General features: G+C 59.6%; 1 protein-coding gene across 1 annotated transcript in view; it reads left to right on the forward strand.

Moving 5' to 3' along the window:
* The first annotated feature begins 16265 nt into the window (after positions 1-16265).
* The window catches only part of RPTOR (regulatory associated protein of MTOR complex 1), a 217933-nt gene continuing 213165 nt past the window's right edge, over positions 16266-21033 (forward strand). Inside the window, exon 1 of the mRNA XM_029056955.2 lies at positions 16266-16492. Within this exon, the coding sequence (XP_028912788.1) occupies positions 16280-16492 (213 nt within the window). The 5' untranslated portion in view covers positions 16266-16279. The remainder of the gene's footprint in view (positions 16493-21033) is intronic.

Here is a 21033-nt window from a genome sequence, read left to right on the forward strand (position 1 = left end):
GGACGAACAAGTCGGCAACAGATAGAGACGGTCCCCGCCGTTCGACGGGCTCACGGTCCGATCGGGGGAGACGGACGGACGGGGACGATGGCACTAAACAGCGTCGAGGGGAAGGACGTCTCGTAAAAACGATGGCGACTGAATAGAATCGGGGCGACGTACGATTCGTTAACAAAATAAATAGGGTGACGAAAATATATACGGTCGAGCGGACGGGTACGGTGCCGTGGGGATGGGAAGGGAGAGGTGGAGGAGCGGAGGGAAAAGGGGAAAACGAGGCTTTAGCCGCGGAGAGGTGAAGGGGGGGTGGCGGAGGGAGTAGAGGGGGACGAGGAGCTCGGTCCGGGAACGCCTCTCGGAGGAGGTGACTTTTAAGTAGGGTTTCGGAGAGGGAAAGAGAATCGGTTCGGCGGAGGTGAGGAGGGAGGGCGTCCCGGGACCGCGGGAGGACGCGACCCGGGGGTCGACGGCGGGACGGGCGAGACCGGGGGACGGCGAGGAGGCGGGCGGCGGCGGAGCGGAGCGTGCGGGGCGGGCGGTGGAGAGAGAGAAGGGAGGAGAGGTAGGGAGGGGCGAGGGGACGGAGAGCCTCGAAGCCTAGAGTGAGGAGTTTCTGTTTGGAGCGGAGGTCGACGGGCGACCGCCGGAGTCGTTTAAGAAGGGGAGCGACGGGCCCGGATCGCCTCTGCGGGAAGATGAGCCGGGCGGCGGAGCGAAGGGTAGACCGGAGCGGGGCGAGAGAGGAGGGAGGGAGGTCGGAGAGAAGGCCGACGCGGTAGTCTAGCCGGGATACGACGAGAGCCCGTAACGGTGAGGCGGCCGTCCGGGTGGAGGGGAGAGGGCGGATCTCGGCGATATCGTAGAGGTGAGACCGGCGGGTCTCGGTGACGGATAGGTCGCGTGGGGCGAACGAGAGGGACGAGTCGAGGACGACGCCGAGACTGCGGGCCTGAGTCGCTCCACCTCTCTGGGCCTCGGCCACCTCATCTGGAAAACGAGGATGGAGACCGTGAGCCCCACGCGGGACGGGGACCGTGTCCGACCCGATCGGCCGGTATCCGCCCCGGCGCTCGGTACGGCGCCTGGCCCGTGGTGAGCGCTCAACCAGGTCCGCGGTTGCGATTAGGAGAGAGTGACCCCGTTCCAAACCCGCTGGGATCCGGCTCTGGGCCCTGCCGGTTGGCTGGAGACCACCATTATCAATAATAATAATAATAATAATGATAATAATGTACACATTCTCCTCCTCTACTTTTTCCCCCAATTCAGTGCCCGTCTCCCGCCGTACACCTAGGCTCCTCCAGGGCGGGGTCCAGATCCAGCCCCTCTCTAGACTGTCCTCTCCCAAGCGTCCGGTCCGGTGCCGTGCGCGCAGAGAAGCAGCGTGGGCTAGTGGCTGGAGCCCGGGCCCGGCCCCCCGGCCCGGCCCCGCCACGTGTCTGCCGTGGCACCTCGGGCCGGCCGCTTCGCCTCCACCTTCGCATCCGGTCGACCGCCGAAGGGCGACCGTGCCTCCCGCAGGACGTCTTCCGGATCGAGCCCGTCGGGGGGCGGGGACCGTCCCTCTCCATTTCTGCATCGCACTTTCCAAGCGTCGGGCACGGTGCCGTGCGCGCGGTAAGCGCTCGGTAGATACGATCGGACGCAGACCATCGAATGACCTTCCCTGGGCCTCAGTTCCCTCCTCTGTCCGACGGGGATCGAGACGGTGAGCCCCACGTGGGACGGGGACCGCGTCCGGGCTGATGACCCCGGATCTGCCCCGGCGCTCGGAACGGCGGGTGGCACGCGGCACACGTCGGACGGGTACCGCGGTCGCGATGGTTACGGTTATTGTCGTCGCCCCGCCCTCAAGCCGCCGTCGACCCTGCCCGGGAGAGCGGAGAGACCCCGGTATGAGGTCAAGCACAGAGGGAGCTGGATCTCTTTTCCTCCTGGAGCCCTGCTCTGAAATCTGCTGCATTTAGAGCTGCAGTATCTCCCTGGCACATCTCGATTTTCCCTTCTGTACCTCTCGCGCGCGCGCTCTCCCTCCGCCCGGCTCACGCCCACCCACCACGCGGGTCTTTCCCCGTCTTCACTCCCTCGTTTGCGACCGACGTTTAGAGCCGGTCGTAACGAGGAGACCCCCCCCCCCATTTTCTTCCGAAAGGCCGCTCCGGTCTCGGCGGCGCCGTAGACGGGGGGGGGGGGGGGACGGGACGGGACGGGACTTCGGTGCAGACGATTCGTCCCGTTCCATCTGGCGTGGCTTTCTCGAGAGCTTTCCGGGGTGATCTCCTGCCTGCCGGGTTCTCCGACCTCATCGACGTGGCACGGCGTTCGGGCGCTGCCGACAGGCAGTCCCGTTAAAAATTTAATTTGGGGTTCGAAACGGCAGCGGACCCCCGAGAGGCCGGCGGTCGCGGCTCGGGGGTGGGCGGGAGGGGGGTCCGGGAGTGATCTCCGAGTCACGGAGGCGGGTTGATGGCCGTCGTGCGTTTCGCTCGATTCGTTCGACCGGATCGACCGAGCGCTCGCTGGGTGCGCGGCACTGCACCGGGCGCTGGGGAGAGGACGGCGTGACGACGGACGGACCCGTTCCTGCCCACGGCGGGCTCAGGGGCGGGGGGCGGGGGGGACCGACGTTAATAGAAACGCGTAAATACCTAGATGGACGAATAGGTCGACGACGGGTACCGCGGGGCCGGGAGGGAGGATGAACGAAGGAGCGAGTCAGAGCGGCGCAGAAGGGAGCGGGAGAAGAGGAGAGGAGGGCGCAGTCGGGGAAGGCCTCTGGGTACGGTATCGAAGTGGGGGAGGGCGCTTATCCGTCCGCTCTGAGGAGGGACGGCGGTCCGGGCCGGAGGTAGGAGCGGGGCGAGGGCTCGGCGGCGAGTTGGACGGGATCGAGGCCCAGGGAGCCGAGATATTCCCGTCTGGATCCCCCTCTAGAGTGTAAGCGCGTTGTGGGCGGGGCACGTGTCTTCCAACTCCTTCTGCCGTACCCTCCCAAGCGCTCGGTCTACTGCTCCGCCCTCGGTATGCGTTCGATAAATCCGAACGATCGGTTAGGTGCGTGTCCGCGATTTAGTCATTTATACAAAGGTCTGGCTCCCTCTCTAGGCTGTGAGCACTCAGTTTAGCGCCGCGCACAGAGTAGGCCCTCAGCCAACGCCGTGGATTGATTACAGTGCTCCGAACACGGGGCTTAAGTCAGTGCTCCGCACCCCGAAAGCGCTCGGTAAATACCACCGAACGAATGAATGTAAACGCGTCGTAGATGCCACCCATTCCCCGTGTGAGCCCCGTGTGGGACGGGGGCCTTGTCTGATGGGCTTAACTTGTTTCTACACGGCGTGCCTTAGTGGATAGAGCCCGGCCCTGGGAGTCAGAAGGACCTGGGTTCTGATCCCGGCTCCGTCGGCTGGGTGACCTTGGGCCAGTCACTTCACTCCTCTGGGCTTCGGTGACCTCATCTGGGAAATGGGGGTGAAGAGTGAGAACCCCACGTGGGGCGGGGACCGTGTCCAACCCGATTGACTTGCAACAGCGCTTCGCCCACAGTAGGCCCTTAACGAGTACCACTCGTTAGTATTACGATTTATCATCATCCCCCTAGCGCCTGGGCCAGAGTCAGCGCTTTTCCAAATGCCTCCTAATCCTCCCCCGCGACCCATCCTTTCCCCATTTCTGGCTTTTCCGCCCTCTCGCCGGCCTCCCTCCCTTCGGGGAACGAAGTCTCCATTAGCGCACTCCCGTTCCGCCTTTAGCGGTGCCCCGAGACTCGTGACCCCCGAATATCACCCCCTTCCCCCCCCCCCCCCCCCCAATCCGCCTCCCCATCCGCCCCGGGCTCGGACTCTCCCCGTGTCGGAGCCCGGCGGGGGAAGGTGTTTCTCGCGGCCGGGATCCCGAGCCCTTATTTATTGTTTCATATATTACTTTGCTCCTGAAAAGCTCCGCGCACCTCCGCGGAGAGGCGTAAATAAAGGAAATGACTTAGCCATTAAGAAGTGTGGCGACACAGCCCGAGATGACTCTGGCACGGCAAACAGAAAATCCTCTGCCTGCCAGACGGGAAGGGGGACGGGGGATGGGAAACGCTCGTCTCCACTCTGGCCTTAAGAGAAGCAACGTGGGGTAGTGGGTAGAGCCCGGGCCCGGGGTCCAGAAGGTCACGGGTCCTAATACCGGCCCCGCCGCTCGGCCGCCGGCTGACCCGGGGCCGGTCACTTCACCGCCCTGGGCCTCGGTGGCCTCATCTGGAGAATGGGGAATGAGAGGGGAAGAATGGAGAAGGACGAGCGATCCGTCGGTAAATCGACCGAGGCCGATGTATCGAGCGCTCACCGTCTGCCGAACACTGGGCTAAGCGCTTGGGAGAGTCCGATGCAGTGGGGTGAAGGATGCCGCCCTTCTTCTCCCTGTGCGTCCCCCTGTCCCGTTCCTTCATTCATCCCGTCGTATTTATCGAGCGCTTGATCCCGGCTCCGGCCCTTGGCGGCTGTGTGACTTTGGGCGAGTCCCGTCACTTCTCTGGGCCTCGGTTACCTCATCTGTTACCTAAGCGCTCGGTGGACGGCGCTGCCGGATCGGAGCAGGCCGGTGACCGAACGGCCGATGCCGACTGGTCCGAGCCGGATGCCCCGGCCCAGGGGGACGGTGGTGGGGAGGGCGACAGCGTCGGTCGTGACGTCGGGAAGGGCTGTGATCCCCCGACGCCGGAACCTTGACGCGATCCTCCCCCGCCCCCGCGATTAGCGTAGAGCAACCCCGGGGACTCCGGGCAGCGTCCGTCCCCCCCCCCCCCCGCTAAAATGCTGCTTGGAGACCCTCCGGACAGACCCCCGGCTCCAGGCCGGACGCTGGCCACGGGGTGGACGGTGGAGTCAGCGAGAAGGACTCACTAATGCAATAATAATAATAAAATAATAATAGCGGCGGTATTTCTCTCTAGACTGCACGCTCCGTTTTTCTCTCGTATTGGATCCTCCCAAGCGTTCAGTACTAGGCTCTGTACCTGGGAAGCAGTCAGTCAGTACCAGTGATGGATCGAGCTCGTTACGGGCAGGGAACGTGCGTGTTGATTCTGTCGTAGCGGACTCTCCCAAGCGCTCGGTACTGGGCTCTGCACCTAGGGAGCACTCAGTCAGTACCACTGATGGATCGAGCTCGTTACGGGCAGGGAACGTGCGTGTTGATTCTTTCGTTCATTCATTCGGTAGTGTTTATTGGGCGCTTACTATGTGCAGAGCACTGTACTAAGCGCTTGGAATGTACAAATCGGCAACAGACAGAGACGGCCCCCGACCGCTGACGGGCTTACGGTCTAATCGGGGGAGACGGACGGACAGAAACAATAGCAGTAAATAATTCTGTCCTACTGGTCTCTCCCAAGCGCTTAGTAGTGGGCTCCGCACGTAGTAAGTGCTCAGTAAAGACCACTGATGGATTGCTAAGCATTCACTACATGCCAAGCGCCGTAGTAAGCGCTGGGGTACATTCAAGATCATCAAGTCCCTGTCCCACACGGGACTCACGGTGCTTAGGGGGAGGGAGCCCGGGTATCGAACCTCCATTTTACAGACGAGGAAACGGAAGCCTAGAGACGAGAAGGGACGCGCCCGGAGCCCCGCGGCCGGCAACCGCCGCAGCCGGGATCAGAACCCGGGTCCCCCGGCTCCCGAAAACGCCCGGCGAAAACCACACAAAAAAAGGGCCCTTTCCGGACTCGGCTGCCAAACCGGTGTTCCGCCGTCGCCGAATGGAGACAAAAAGTTCCGGGAACAGATTCCCCCCGGAGAGCGTTAGCTGGCTGACGCTAACAAGCTGGAAGCCGCGGCTATTGCCAAGACACAGGTGGAGTCTGGGAAATGTTTCCCTCCTGCCTCGGGGTCACAGCTGTGAGGGGGAGCAAAGATCATCCAAGAAATAGCCGGGAAGACTGAAGAGGAGGGGAGAGCGTAGCCGTGGCAACCAACCCTCCTTTCCCCCGTCCCCCGAATGGTTCTTAAAAATGGCTGGAAGCCACACCCGTAAGGGTAACCTATCTTTTTTTTTTTTTTAAAAAAAAAGGTATCTGTTAAGCACTTACTAGGTGCCAGGCACTATTATAAGCGTTAGGGTAGGTACAAGATAATCAGGTTGGACACAGTCCCTGTCCCACCCGGGGCTCACCGTCTTAATGCCCGTTTTGCAGATGAGATAACCGAGGCACGGAGAAGCGGTTCATTTTTCCCCCCCAGTGGTATCCGTTAAGGGCTTAGTGTGTGCCTGGCACCGTTCCAAGTGCTGGGGTAGATACGGATTAATCAGGTTGGACACAGTCCCTGTCCCACACGGGGCTCCCCGCCTTAATGCCCGTTTTACAGATGAGGTCACCGAGGCCCAGAGAAGTCAAGTGACTGGCCCGAGTTCACCCAGCAGATAAGCGGGCAACTCGTTTCACAGCTCTCGGGCCCCCATGGGAGACGGCGGGCAGGAGGACGGCGAGGAGGGAAAACTCAAACCGGCTCTATTACCCTACCCGGATGGGGTCCAGGGTGATGAGCGACGCCACGGATCGAGTCAGAAGTGATGTCCTAAATGGTTCGAGGCGGGCCGGGTGAGCGCAAAGAGCCCGGGCGCCGGGATCCGGGTTCCAAACCCGGCTCCGCCGCTTGCTCGCTGGGAGTCCTCGGGGAAGCCACTTCGCTTCCCTGGGCCTCGGTTTCCTCGCCCGCGAAACGGGGATGAAGACCGTGAGCCTCACGGGGGACGGGGCCCGGGTCCAACCCGACGGACCCTCCCTTTCCTTTCAGACCGTGAGCCCCGGGTGGGACGGGGACCGCTTCCGACTAAATCATCTCGCGTGAGCCCCGGCTTCCGGGAGAGCACCCGGCACATGCCGAGAGCTCAACCGATACCACGGGGTATTCTGATTCGCCTCAGTCCGGCGGTGAAGAAATCGGGAGCGTATCCTCGGCCCCAAGGAATCGATCCGAGGGCCGGGTTAGGTCCTCGAGGGCCGCCGACTATCGACGGAGCGGGTCGGGGGGATTTAAGGCGCGCGGGTTAAACGATCGAGCGCATCTCGCCTTACCCTCTCCTTCCTAAAGCGGAGAATTCCTCATTAGCCGGTAAACTCCTCGAGGGCGGAGATCTTGCGTTTTTCTGCCGCTTTCCCGCTGCCCGTTTCCAGTGACCGGCTTGTCAACCCTCATCTATCGCATGACTCTTGAAATATTCAGTTATTCCTGAATAATGAATTCGATTCACCTCGGCGTGCTCCGGCAACCCGGCAGGCAGGATCTTTTTAAGCTCGTGGGGGTTTTCCACCTCCCGTAACTGCCTCTCGGTTTGGGTCGCGGAGATTCGGGGAGCTCCCGCCTCCCCGCCTGGTCCGGTCCGGTCCGGTCCGGGGATCCCTTGGCGATCGTGTGCACGGATGGGGAATGGAGGTTTTTAAAATATTTTTAAAACGGCACTTATTAAGCGCCTACTATGTACCGGGCACTGTCCTAAGCCCTGGGGTAGATACAAGGTAATCGGGTTGGACACGGTCCGTGTCCCCCATGGGGCTCGCGGTCTCCCCCCCCCCCCCCCCATTTTGCAGATGAGGGAACTGAGGCCCAATAAAGTGGCTGGCTCAAGGTCACCCAGCAGACGCGGGGCAGAGCCGGGATGAGAACCCAGGTCCTTCCGACTCCCAGGCGCGGGCTCTACCCGCTGGGAGAGTAAAATCCAGCAGAATCGGTAGGCGTGTTCCCTTGCCCACAGGAAGCTGACAGTCTAGAGGGGGAGACAGACATCAACAGAAGTAAATTAATTACAGTTACGGACATAAGTGCTGCGGGGTGACCGTCAGGTACTTGGACTCTGCCGTATTGGAGGCTCCCTGAAGGCAGGTACGTTACGCCTTCCAACTCCATCGGACTCTCACCTGCACTTAGTAAACTGCCTTGCCCGCTGTATACTGTCAGCTCCCCGAGGGCAGGAATTGTGTCTCCCAACTCTACTGGACTCTCCCAAGCGCTCCGTACAGGGACGCTGCCCACACTAGAAGACGGGGTGACTCTCCAGGGCTAGACTCCGCCAGAGTGGAAGTTACTTGAGGGCCGGGATGGTATCCGCTCATTCATTCAACAGTATTTACTGAGCGCTTACTATGTGCAGAGCCCCGGACTAAGCGCTTGGAACGAACGAGTCGGCCACAGGTAGAGACGGTCCCTGCCGTCCGACGGGCTCACGGTCTGATCGGGGGAGACGGACGGACGAGAACGATGGCGACGAACAGAGCCGAGGGGAAGAACGTCTCGTAAAAACAGTGGCGACTGAATGGAATCAGGAATCCGGCAACCGCACTGGTCTCTTCCAAGCCCTCGCTAGAGTGCCCTGCACGCGGTAAGCGCTCGGTCAATACCAACCGAAGGATCGACACCCCGATCCCACATGGACCCGCGAGCGCGTGGCCAAGCGGAGGGAGCCGGACCCGGGAGTTTGGGGGACCTGGGTTCCGGCCCCGGCTCCGCCGCCCGCCTGCTGTGTGGCTTCGGGCAACTCGCTTGGCTTCTCTGCACCCCAGTGGCCTCATCTGTGAAACGGGGATTAAGGAAAGGAGCCGTACATGGGGCGGGTGTCCCACCTGTTTTTCTACCCCAGCGCAGAAAACAGTGGCCAGCGCACAGAAAGCGCTTAACAAATAGCCTGGCGGGGAAGCGGGGGGGGGGGGGGCGGGCGGGGGCGGTGATGTGCAGAGGAGGCCGCCGTCCTCGGCGTGGCATTGGGAGCCAAACGTTTTCTGGAAATCCAAGGTCAGGGAGTCACCGCCACCCAGGGAGGGTGGGGATTTATCGCTGCAGGGTCGAGGCCGTAGAATGCGTCCAACCTGCCGAGCTTGGATCCACCCCAGTGCTCAGTACAGTGCCTGGCGCGGAGTAAGCCCGTAACAAATACCACAGTCATTATTATTATTATTATTAAGACTCCCTTGAGGTTCCCTGCCTCAGGCAGACAGATGCCTCCCGGCCTCACAGTCTACCTCGGCTTCAATCTCCCAAGCCAAAGCCATAAAGCACCCGAGGCTCATTTTCGACTCTCTCGCTCTCCGCGCCGCTTCCCGGCCCGCTCGTTGACACATTTCCAAAGCCGGGTCGTGCCCGGCCGCCTCGAAGCAGGCAGAGTGGACGGTCCGGCCCACGTTTCCGCCCCCTCCTCGCTCCGGGAACGATCCCCCGAGCGCACGAAGGCGCGGCGGGTGGTGGAGCGGGGCCACGGTGTCCGGCTCCCGGCTCCCGGTTACTTTGAGGAGCGGCGATACCGGGAGAGGAAGCACCGTGCCGAACACCGAGCCTGTTTAGGGACGGGCCAGGCCCGAGGATCCTCGAGCCTCGAGCGAGAGGGTTCGGCGGAGGAGCCGTGACAGATACCGTGGTTGCCACGGTAACGGGATCCTGCGCACCGTTGTCCCCGGAGGAGGGGGAGAGGAGGAAGGGGAGGAAAGGGGAGGGGGAGAAGAGAAGACCAAGGTTTCCTCTATTCTCTCTCTAAATTGGATAACGACGATAGCGCTCAAGCGGTTAAGAGCACTTGTCGGGTGCTTTCCTTTTTCAGAGCGCCGTACTAAGCGCCGGGAGAGAATACAGAGGTGGGAGCACTGTAATGATAGCAGCAGCAATGACGCTGTCCGTTGGGCGCTTACTATGTGTCAAGCACTGTTCTAAGCGCTGGAGTAGCTCCAAGCTAATCAGGTTGGACACAGTCCACGTCCCACGTGGAGCTCACAGTCTTCACCCCCATTTTACAGGGGAGGGAACCGAACCACGGAGAAGGGAAGTGACTTGCCCAAAGTCCCAGAGCAGACACGTGGCAGAGCCGGAATTAGAACCCAGAGCCTCTGACTCCCAGGCTTCGGGCTCTTTCCGCTAGGCCACGCTCTTTTCAGTTTACAGTCTAGCGAGGGAGACAGACGGACAAAACGAGAAGGCGGGCGTGGAACGGACGGTCATCGAATTGGATACGGCGATTTAATTCTCCCAGGTTCTACTGAAACGAGATCTCTTCCTTTCATTCTCCATTTTCTGCTCATCTTGCCCGTCAAGCCGAAATTGATCTTCCTTTCCCGCTCGCGATGTAGGGAGGAGGCAGCAAAGAAACAGGGAAGCAATGTCACCTCAGAGAAAACCCCGGGAGTCCAGTTTTTTCTGGGTGGGGGGATTTGTTATGAGCTGACTCCGCGCCAGGGACTGTACTAATAATGACCGTGGTACCTGTCAAGCGCTTACTACGTGTCAGGCACCGTACTAAGCGCCGGGGTGGATTCGAGGAAATCGGGTCGGAGACAAGCACTAGGGGAGATGCAAGATCATCGGGTCGGACACGGTCCCCGTCCCAGACGGGGCTCACGGTCCCAATCCCCATTTTACAGTCGAGGGAACCGAGGCCCGGAGAAGCAGAGCGACTCGCCCGACGTCACCCAGCAGACAGGCAGCGGAGCCGGGACGAGAAGCCGGGTCCTTATGACTCTCCGGGCCGCGCTCTTGCCACCGGGCCACACTGCTTCATGTCAGCGGCAAGGGCCCGGTAAATCCCGTTGATTAATTGGTTCGACTCCTCCACGACTCTCACGTGCCGATCCTCCCTCCGGAGATTTGAGCGAAAGCAAGGTTTACGGCCCCCCCCCCCCGCCCCGGCTGGAGGTGAAAACCAGGAGACGGGGTTTTGCGGGAGGAAGAAAATCCCCAAGCTGACACCCGTCCCCTCCCGAGGCTTCCTGTGGATTTGAGAGAGTGGGGGGGGCGGGGGGGGGGGGGGTTTAGCGAGGCGGGATACTGTGAAAATCGACCGTCCCCCTGCCGAGGGAAGGCTGGCCCAGAGAGGGTGGAGGCTGGAGCCCGGAGGGCTAGATCTGGGAGCTCAGCGGGAGAGAGGAGCTTTAGGATATGCCTCAAGTGTAATGAATTAATGCATATTAACGTCTGTCTCCCCCTCTGGACCGTGAGCTCGCTGTGGGCAGGGTGTGTGTCAGTTTATTGTTCTTTTGTCCTCTCCCAAGCGCTCAGCCCAGTGCCCTGCACACAGTAAGCGCTCAATAAATACGATCGAACGAATGATGGAAACGCGACAACCAGTCATTCGGTCGGACTCTTTATCGAGCGCTTACTGTGGGCAGAGCACTGGACCGAGTGCTTGGGAGAGGACAGTAGGACGATATAACAGACCCCTTTTTCTAAAATGGCATTTGTCAGGCGCCTGCTCTGTGCCAGCCTCTGTCCTGGGTAATAAATAATAGTAACTGTGCTATTTATTAAGCGCCTGCTATGTGCCAAGCAGGTGATTGGGTTGAACGCAGTCCCTGTCCCCCATTGGTTTCACAGTCTTAATCCCCACTTTTCAGATGAGGTCGCTGAGGCACAGAGAAGTGAAGTGGCTCGCCCAAGGGCACGAAGCAGACAAGTGGCAGAGCCGGGTCTAGAACCCGGGTCCTTCGGACTCCCGGGCCCGGGCTCCACCCACTAGGCCACGCTGCTTCCTCGTAAGCTGGACTGTGAACTCGCTGAGGGCAGGGAGCGTGTCCACCGACCCTGCTCTATTGGACTCTCCCAAGTGCTCAGTACAGCGCCCAGTCAGCGCTCAATAAATACGATGGAGCCGCACATTTCTCCCCGCAGACCCAGGCGAAGCGATTTGATTCTTAATGGTTTTCTCCCTTTTAATCCACCTGCGTCCTTGTCTGGGTGAAGAGCACGGAGTTCGGGCTGCTTGAAAATTCCACCCGTACTCAAAATAAATGGAGGGAAAAATATGTACTTAAGGAGAGCTAAAGTAGCAATCACTTCCTCTCACGAGACCGTAAAAATAAGGGCACCGTGAACATAAAATCTTCTGAAAGACGCTAGCGCACATATCCCCTCTGAGGACACCTCAGACCGTAAAACCATATATTCCGTCAGAAGGCGAGGATTCTCGAGCCCGCTCGCCAATGTGAGCCCCGTGTGGGACCCGATTATCTCGTACCTGTCCCGGCGCTTAGTACGGCGGGTGGCACCTAGTAAGTGCCTAACAGATACCGCAACAGATATCGTTACTATCTGAAGTGGAGAGGGAAAACCTCGATGGAAAATGGGGAGGTAGGCGAGGGCGGGTCGTGGCCGGAAAGCTCTGTAAAAATAGAAGGCACAAATCCCATTTATCAGATCGCTCCTATTTCTGGAATGGAACATATCAAAAAGGACTCCTCGCATGAATAATTTACGCTGTTTTAGCCTGGACCCAGTCTAGCCATCCTGACTTGTGTTAACATCAATGACCTCACGTATCGCTCTTATGGGCGATTCATTCCAGACTTCTTGTCTGCTCTAGTTGTTTCGGTAACTTCGGGCGTTGCGAAGTTTACCGTTCAGACGCAAAACTCCATCTGTCCGGGTCGGGATTTCTCCAAACCGGGTCGTTTGGATTCAGGCCTCGTGGATGGAAATGGGCCTTTTTTAAAAAACGGTGTTTTATAAGCACTTACTCGGCGCCAAGCGCGGTTCCAAGCGCTGGGCTACGCGCGAGGAGCAGCGGGGCTCATTCATTCATTCATTCAATAGTATTTATTGAGCGCTTACTATGTGCAGAGCACTGTACTAAGCGCTTGGGATGAACAAGTCGGCAACAGATAGAGACGGTCCCCGCCGTTCGACGGGCTTACGGTCTAATCGGGGGAGACGGACAGACGAGAACGATGGCACTAGACAGCGTCGAGGGGAAGAACATCTCGTAAAAACCGATGGCGACTAAATAGAATCGAGGCGATGTACAATTCATTAACAAAATAAATAGGGTAACGAAAATATATACAGTTGAGCTCAGTGGAAAGAGCCCGGGCTTGGGAGTCGGAGGTCGTGGGTTCTAATCCCGGCTCCGCCGCCTGTCCGCTGGGTGTCGCTTGGCTTCTCTGAGCCTCGGTGACCTCATCTGGAAAATGGGGATTAAAAAGAGTGGGCCCCACGGGGGACAGCCTGATTACTCTGTGTCTACCCAGCGCTTAGAACAGTGCAGAGAAGCAGCGTGGCTCAGTGGAAAGAGCACGGGCTTTGGAGTCAGAGTTCATGGGTTCGAATCCCGGCTCGGCCACTTGGCAGCTGTGTGACTGTGGGCGAGTCACTTCGCTTCTCTGTGCCTCAGTGACCTCATCTGTCAAATGGGGATTAAGACCGTGAGCCCCACGTGGGACGACCCGATTCCCCTGTGTCTACCCCGGCGCTTAGAACGGTGCTCGGCACAGAGTAAGCGCTTAACAAATACCAACCTCATTATTATCGGGCACATAGCAAGCGCTTAACCAACACCGTAATTATTATCAAGTGACGAAGCGGAGATTCGAGCCAGGCCCTCTGACTCCCAGGCTCGGGTTCCTTCCTCTAGGCCAAGCTGCCTCTCGGCCCGTTTCCTCTTCAGAGTCACCCCATAAGAGCTCCTCTGCAGGAGAGGGTTTTGCCAAGGCCGGGGAACAAACGGTCCGACGAGAAACAAAACCGACCCGTCTTTTATCGCTCTGGATCCGAGAGCCCGAGAGAAAAACGGTAGCTTGGCCGAGCAGCAGACTTTTCTCCCGGGTCGCCGGACCTCAAACCTTCCTCCCGATCCTTGACGGGAGAGAGAACACATTCGGTGCCCTTGACTGATCCGGTGGAGAAGACGCACTCCTCGAAAAGAGGAAAAGGCTCACTTGGTTACAAGACCGAAACCCGCTGCCGGCCGGGCTTCGCTCTTGCGAGGGAAGGGGATTGACTTAGCCGGGGTCGGCCCGACCGTCGCTGCTATTTATTGAGCGCTCGCCGCGTGCAGAGCACTGCACTGAGCGCTTGGGAGAGTCCAGTGCAACAGAACTAACAGACACGTTTCCCGCCCGTGACGAGCTTCCAGGCTCGAGACCCTCAGTGCCTCAGGAGGTGCTCAATAAATGCCCTCGATAGATTTTCATGATCGCTATTACGATTCTCGTCATTACCGATTATAAAAATGATGGTATCTGTTAAGCGCTACGTGCCAGGCACCGTTCTGAGCGCTGGGGTGGATACGAGATAATCGGGTTGGACGCGGTCCCCGTCCCACGGGGGGCTCACGGTCCTAATCCCCATTTTACAGATGAGGGAACTGAAGCACAGAGGAATAATAATAGTAGACAATGACAATGGTCTCTGTTAAGCACTGACTGCGTGCCAGGCACTGAACTGAACGATGGATTAGATCCAAGCTCCTCAGGTCGACGCAGTCCCCGTCCCACGGGGGGGCTCACAGTCCTAATCCCCATTTTGCAGATGACCTTCTGACTCCCAAGCCCCGGCTCTATCCACCAGGCCATGCTGGGGGTAGGGGGTGGGTCCCGTCCTCTCCCGAGCGCTCAGTACAGTGCTCTGCACGCAGGAAGCGCTCAATAAATAGGACTGAGCGGATGAATGAATGTACGCACCAGGCAAATACCCTGTTGGCGAACGCGAGGGGTTTAGGGGAATCGCCCCAAGGCAAGGAGCCGGATGATGAAGGGTCGGCCTGGGTCAGAGCCCTCAGCCTTTGAGGTTCCCTTCTTCGGCCCCAGTTCCGTCCACCTTCTCCATTCATTCATTCAATAGTATTTATCGAGCGCTTACTATGTGCGGAGCACTGTACTGAGCGCTTGGAATGGACAAATCGGCAACGGATGGAGACGGTCCCCGCCCTTTGACGGGCTTCCGGTCTAATCGGGGGAGACGGGCAGACGAGAACTCAATCAAGTCCGCACCCCCAAACAATTTGGTTTTCACCCCCCCCCCCCCCCACGGATTCCCTCAGCACGGATGAACGTATCTTTAGACCTGGTCGCTTCTCCCTTCCCGGAACTTGATTTTAGCATAATAATAATATATTTAAGCGCCGACTGTGTGCCGGGCACTGGGGTGGATACTCATCGGGTCGTCCCAGAGGGGGCTCACCGTCTTAATCCCCGTTTTACAGGTGAGGTGACTGAGGCACGGAGAAGCGAAGTGACTCGCCCAAAGTCAGACGGGTGGCGGAGACGGGATTAGAAGCCACGACCTCTGACGCCCAAGCCCGGGCTCGTTCCACTGAGCCACGCTGCTCCTCACGCTCTTTAGCGTGCATATCCCCCGCTGGATGGTAAACTCTGGAGGGCCGGGGTTGCGTCTATTAAAGTCTGTCGGATTCTCCCCGGCGCTCAGTGCAGTGCTGTGCACACAACAGGAGCTCCGTAGAGGCGCGGATCGAAGCCAGTCGATCATCGAGTCGGTGATATTCACTGAAGCTCGTGGTGGGCAGGGAATGTCTCTGTCCGTTGCCCAATTGCACGTTCCAAGTGCTTAGTACACTGCCCTGCCCATGGCGAGCGCTCAATAAATACGATTGAATGAATGTCTGCTGTTGCCTCGTCCTCTCCCACGGGCCGCGTCCTGGGCTTCGAGCGTTGTAAGCGCACAGAGCGGCGCTCCGCACACGACAGGATCGTCGAGGCGGTGGTGCGGATCGAAGCTCGCCGCGGGCAGGGCACGTCTCTGTTTATCGTGGCAACGTCCTCTCTCAAAGGCCGGGCCCAGGGCTTCGCACACCGTAGGCGCACAGCGCGGCGCTCCGCACACGACAGGAGCCCGGTCGAGGCGTGGATGGAACCCAGTGAATCATCGAGGCGGTGGGACGGATCGAAGCTCGCCGTGGGCAGGGAGTGTCTGTGTTCATCGCGGCAACGTCCTCTCCCAAGGGCCGGGCCCAGGGCTTCGCACACCGTAGGCACACAGCGCGGCGCTCCGCACACGACAGGAGCCCGGTCAAGGCGGTGGGACGGATCGAAGCTCGCCGTGGGCAGGGAATGTCTGTGTTCATCGCGGCAACGTCCTCTCCCAAAGGCCGGGCCCAGGGCTTCGCACACCGTAGGCGCCGAGCGGAGAGGAGGGAAGGCAGGCGAGGGGCCCCGCGGTGAGCGCCACGTGGCCCGGGCGGGGGAAACCATGGCGACCGGCGCGCAGGCGCGCGAGGGGCGGCCGGGGTCGGGTCCCCCCCCCCCCGCCGCCCGGGGCGGCCCGCGCAGGCGCGCCGGGGCGGCCGCTCCGCCTCCGAGGAAGCGTGTCCCTGCGGGCGACCCGTCGGCGCCGTGCATTGTGGGCCGCGGCAAGATGGCGTCGCCCGTGCGGGGCCGCTGAGGAGAGCCGCGGCCTCCCGCTCCGCACGAGGGGGGACGGAGGCCATGGGCCCGCGCCGGGCCGGCCGGCCGCGCCCAGCGGGGCTGAGCGGCGCCGGCACCGCGCCCACCGACGCGCCGCCCCCGCCGCCCGCTTCCCCCTCCGCCATGGAGGCCGACGGGCTCCCCGCCCCGCTCCTGGGGCTCGGAGGGCCCGCGCCGGGACCGGCCGCCGCCCCGGCCGCCGCCGCCACCGCCGACGACGACGAGGCCGCAGACCTGGCCGACTGGAACCTGCCCCTCGCCTTCATGAAGAAGCGCCACTGCGAGAAGATCGAGGGCTCCAAGTCCCTCGCCCAGAGCTGGAGGATGAAGGACCGGGTAAGGCGGCGGCGGCGGCGGCGGCGGCCTATTCGGATTTTAGCCCTTGCTAGGTGCAGAGCGCTGTTCTAAGCGCTGGGGGACGTGCAGGGTCATCAGGTGGGCTCACGTGGGGCTCGCAGGCTTCATCCCTGTCTTAATAACAATGATGATGTTGGCGTTTAAGCGCTTAACTTTGTGCAGAGCGCGGTTCGAAGCGCTGGGGGAGATGCAGGGTCACCGGGTGGGCCCACGGGAGGCTCGCAGGCTTCATCCCCATTTTAATAATAATAATAATGTTATTTGTTAAGCGCTTACTCTGTGCAGAGCGCTGTTCGAAGCGCTGGGGGAGATGCAGGGTCCTCGGGTGGACCCACGGGAGGCTCCCAGGCTTCATCCCCATTTTAATAATGATAATAACAATGTTATTTGTTAAGCGCTTACTTTGTGCAGAGCGCTGTTCGAAGCGCTGGGGGAGATGCAGGGTCACCGGGTGGGCCCACGGGAGGCTCGCAGGCGTCATCCCCATTTTGTAGATGAGGGAACTGAGGCCCAGAGAAGTGAAGTAAGAACGTTGGCATCTGTTAAGCGCTTACTGTGTGCAGAGCGCTGTTTTTAAGCGTTGGGGGAGATGCAGGGTCGTCGGGTGGGCCCACGGGAGGCTCACAGGCTTCATCCCCATTTTAATAATAATAATGTTATTTGTTAAGCGCTTACTTTGTGCAGAGCGCTGTTCGAAGCGCTGGGGGAGATGCAGGGTCACCGGGTGGGCCCACGGGAGGCTCGCAGGCTTCATCCCCATTTTAATAATAATAATAATGTTATTTGTTAAGCGCTTACTTTGTGCAGAGCGCGGTTCGAAGCGCTGGGGGAGATGCAGGGTCACCGGGTGGGCCCACGGGAGGCTCGCAGGCTTCATCCCCATTTTGTAGATGAGGGAACTGAGGCCCAGAGAAGTGAAGCGACTCGCCCACGGTCACACAGCTGACAAGGGGCAGAGCCGGGATTCGAACCCGTGACCCCTGACTCCCAAGCCCGGGCTCCTTCCACTGAGCCACGCTGCTTCTCGGATGAAGACGGGGAGCCCCCACAAACACGTTCACCCTATGTCCCCCCCAGCGCTTAGAACAGTGCTTTGCACATATTAAGCAGAAGCCGCGTGGCTCAGTGGCAAGAGCCCGGGCTTGGGAGTCAGAGGTCACGGGTTCGTATCCCGGCTCTGCTACTTGTCAGCCGGGGGACCGTGGGCAAGTCACTTCACTTCTCTGGGCCTCAGTGACCTCATCTGTCAAATGGGGATGAAGCCTGTGAGCCTCACGAGGGACAACCTGATTACCTTGTATCCCCCCCAGTGCTTAGAGCAGTGCTCTGCCCGTAGTAAGCGCTTAAATACCAACATTATTGTTACTACTAAAGTAGGGATGAAGCCTGCGAGCCCCACGTGGGGCAGTGCTCTGCACATAGTAAGCGCTTAATAAATACCAACATTATTAAACGCTTAACAGATGCCATCGTCGTCATTATTATCACCTCCTGGGCCACGATGCTTCCTCCCTCCTCTTTCTCCTTCCTCTTCAGCTTTCTCATTCCGCCTCAGCTTTCACCTCTCTCCTCTTCCTTCCGCCTCACTTCTCTTCTTTCTCCTCACTTCTCTTTTCTCCACTTTCTCCTCTTCCTCCCACCTCATCTTTCTCCTCTTTTTTCCTTTTCTCCCTCACCTTTCTCCTCTTTCTCCCTCATCTTTCTCCCACCTCGTCTTTCTCCTCTTCACCCCCTTCCTCGTCTTTCTCCTCTTCACCCCCTTCCTCGTCTTTCTCCTCTTCACCCCCTTCCTCGTCTTTCTCCTCTTCACCCCCTTCCTCGTCTTTCTCCTCTTCATCCCATTCCTCCTCTTCACCCCCTTCTCCTCTTTCTCCTCTTCACGCCCTTTCTCGTCTTTCTCCTCTTCACCCCCTTCTCGTCTTTCTCTTCACCCCTTTCTCGTCTTTCGCCTCTTCACCCCCTTTCTCGTCTTTCTCCTCTTCATCCCATTCCTACTCTTCACCCTCTTTCTCGTCTTTCTCCTCTTCATCCCATTCCTACTCTTCACCCTCTTTCTCGTCTTTCTCCTCTTCATCCCATTCCTCCTCTTCACCCCCTTTCTCCTCTTTCTCCTCTTCACGCCCTTTCTCGTCTTTCTCCTCTTCACCCCCTTCTCGTCTTTCTCTTCACCTCTTTCTCATCTTTCGCCTCTTCACCCCCTTTCTCGTCTTTCTCCTCTTCATCCCATTCCTACTCTTCACCCTCTTTCTCGTCTTTCTCCTCTTCATCCCATTCCTCCTCTTCACCCCCTTTCTCGTCTTTCTCCTCTTCACCCCCTTCTTCGTCTTTCTCCTCTTCACCCCCTTCCTCGTCTTTCTCCTCTTCACCCCCTTTCTCGTCTTTCTCCTCTTCATCCCCTTTCTCTTCATCATCCCCTTCCTCCTCTTTCTCCTGCTCCTTCCCCACTTTCTTCCTCCTCGTCTTTCTCCTCTTCTTCCTCTCCCTCACCTTTCACAGACACTCCACCGTGAGCGGGTTCCGAGCGGGCCATCCCGTGACTCGGTCATTCCTCCCCCGCCGGCCACTCGACCGTCTCGAGAAATCAGCCGGGAGCCCGGGCCCGGGCCAGTGGGAATTTCCTAAGAAGCCGCGCGTGAGGTTTCATTTTCCTAGTTTGGGGTGGCCGTCATTGACGGAGCCCGATCAATCAGCGGTGTCTATGGAGCGCTTCTTACGTGCGGAGCACCGGACTAGGCGCCTGGGAGAGGACAGAAGAACGCAGTCGGTAGATACGTTTGCGGCCTACGAGGAGCTGACAGCCTAGACCTCCAGGAAAGAGAGAGCTCAGTGCCGGTTGGGAGGGAGAGCAGCCGCGGACTCCGGAGTGGCTCCGGCAACCAGACGTCCGGCCCGCTTCTGTCCACCCAGGGCGACCGCTCCGGCGGACCCCCCCCCCCCCCCCCGAGGCTTGGGAAACGGCCAGTTGGAGAAACGGAGGTTGCCCGAGGCGGCGGAGAGTTTAACGCAACGGGGCGGGTTGCGGCGGGAGGAAGGGACGGATGTCTTTGGGGATGCGGCGGCGCGTAGAGGAGGTCGCGAATCCCGGCCCGGCCAAGAGTCCCGTTCTCCCCCCGACCCCCTTCCCGCTTTGACATTCCCGGGACCGCGTTCCGTACGGGTGGAGTCGGGAAAGGTCTCCGCACTGTCGGTCTGGGGGGTGGTTTTCAACAGATCCGGGGAAGAGTCTGCTCCTGTTCTGTGACGGCGCTTCCCAGGTGGCTTGCGGGCAGCCGGAGCCCTCGCGGTTGGAACGTGTGACGGCACCGGCCACTTAGAGCTGCCTGTGCCGCTTTTTAAAAAGAATCTGCGGTATTGGTTAAGCGCTTTCTGTGCGCCAGACACTGTACTCATCAGGCTGGACCCGGGGCCCCCGGTCTCTACCGCCATTCTACGGATGAGCTAACTGAGGCACGGCGAAGGGAAGTGACTCTCCCGAGGTCACCCAGCAGACGGGTGACGGCGTCGAGACGAGAAGCCGAGCCCTTCTGACTCCCAGGCCCGGGCTCTACCCGCCTAGGCCGCACTTGTCCTTCTTTTCTCCCCTCCTCTCTCCCCTCGACCCCTCAGTCCCCAGACTCCCGACCGAGCGTCGGCTCGTGTTTCCGATGGCGGAGGCGCATCGCCGGGAAATGCGTCCGCCCCACCGAGCCGCGGCGGCGGCCTTGAGCTTGCAGTCGCATTTCCCTGCCGTGTGGCTACTCTGAACTTTGACCTTTTAGTAAATGCACAACCTAGGGGCCACGGAAGCGCTCCCAGGTAAGACTGGAAGAAAGAGACCGGAGAGAGGAGAGAGAGTCCTCTATCTTTTTGGCATAGAAGGGAGAGGAGAGAATCCTCTATCTTTTTGTCAGAGAGAGCGTCCTGTATCGTTCTCTCATAGGGGAGGAGAGAGAGTCATGTCTTTGTCGAGGAGAGAAAGGAGAGAGTCCTGTATTGTTTTATCAGAAGAGAGAGTTCTGGATCGTTCTTTCATAGGCGAGGAGAAAGTCCTGCATCTTTTTGTCAGAGGAGAGAGAGGAGGAGGAAGCCCAGTATTTTTTTTGTCAGAGACGAGAGAGGAGGGAGTCCGGTATTTTTTTTGTCAGAGGAGAGAGAGTCTTGTATGTTTTTGTCGAGAGAGAGAGAGGAGAGTCCCGTATCTCTCTGTCATATGTAGACTTTTTCAGAGTGGGTGGATGAGAATGAACTTTTCCCTTTCCGTTTTGTCAAATGGTCTTTAGTGACGAGGAAGATCTTTCAGGCACCAAGGGAGCCGGAACGGGTGGCGGAACGGGCCATCGTCGCCCTCCGGTTTTTGAAAAATCGCCTCTCCCCCGGGGGGAAGGGGGTATCTCCGGCTCCCGGCGGCGGGCAGCTCCTTACCGGGCACCGGCGCCGTCCATCCTGGGGCCAGAGGATTCCGGCCTGGAAATGGGCACGCCACTCGGAGGAGGCACCAGGGAGCGGCTCCACCGGGAGGGGGAAGGGTATCGAAACCGGCG

The sequence above is a fragment of the Ornithorhynchus anatinus genome, unplaced genomic scaffold (assembly GCF_004115215.2).
Source record: "Ornithorhynchus anatinus isolate Pmale09 unplaced genomic scaffold, mOrnAna1.pri.v4 scaffold_264_arrow_ctg1, whole genome shotgun sequence".
NCBI classification, from domain to species: Eukaryota; Metazoa; Chordata; class Mammalia; order Monotremata; family Ornithorhynchidae; genus Ornithorhynchus; species Ornithorhynchus anatinus.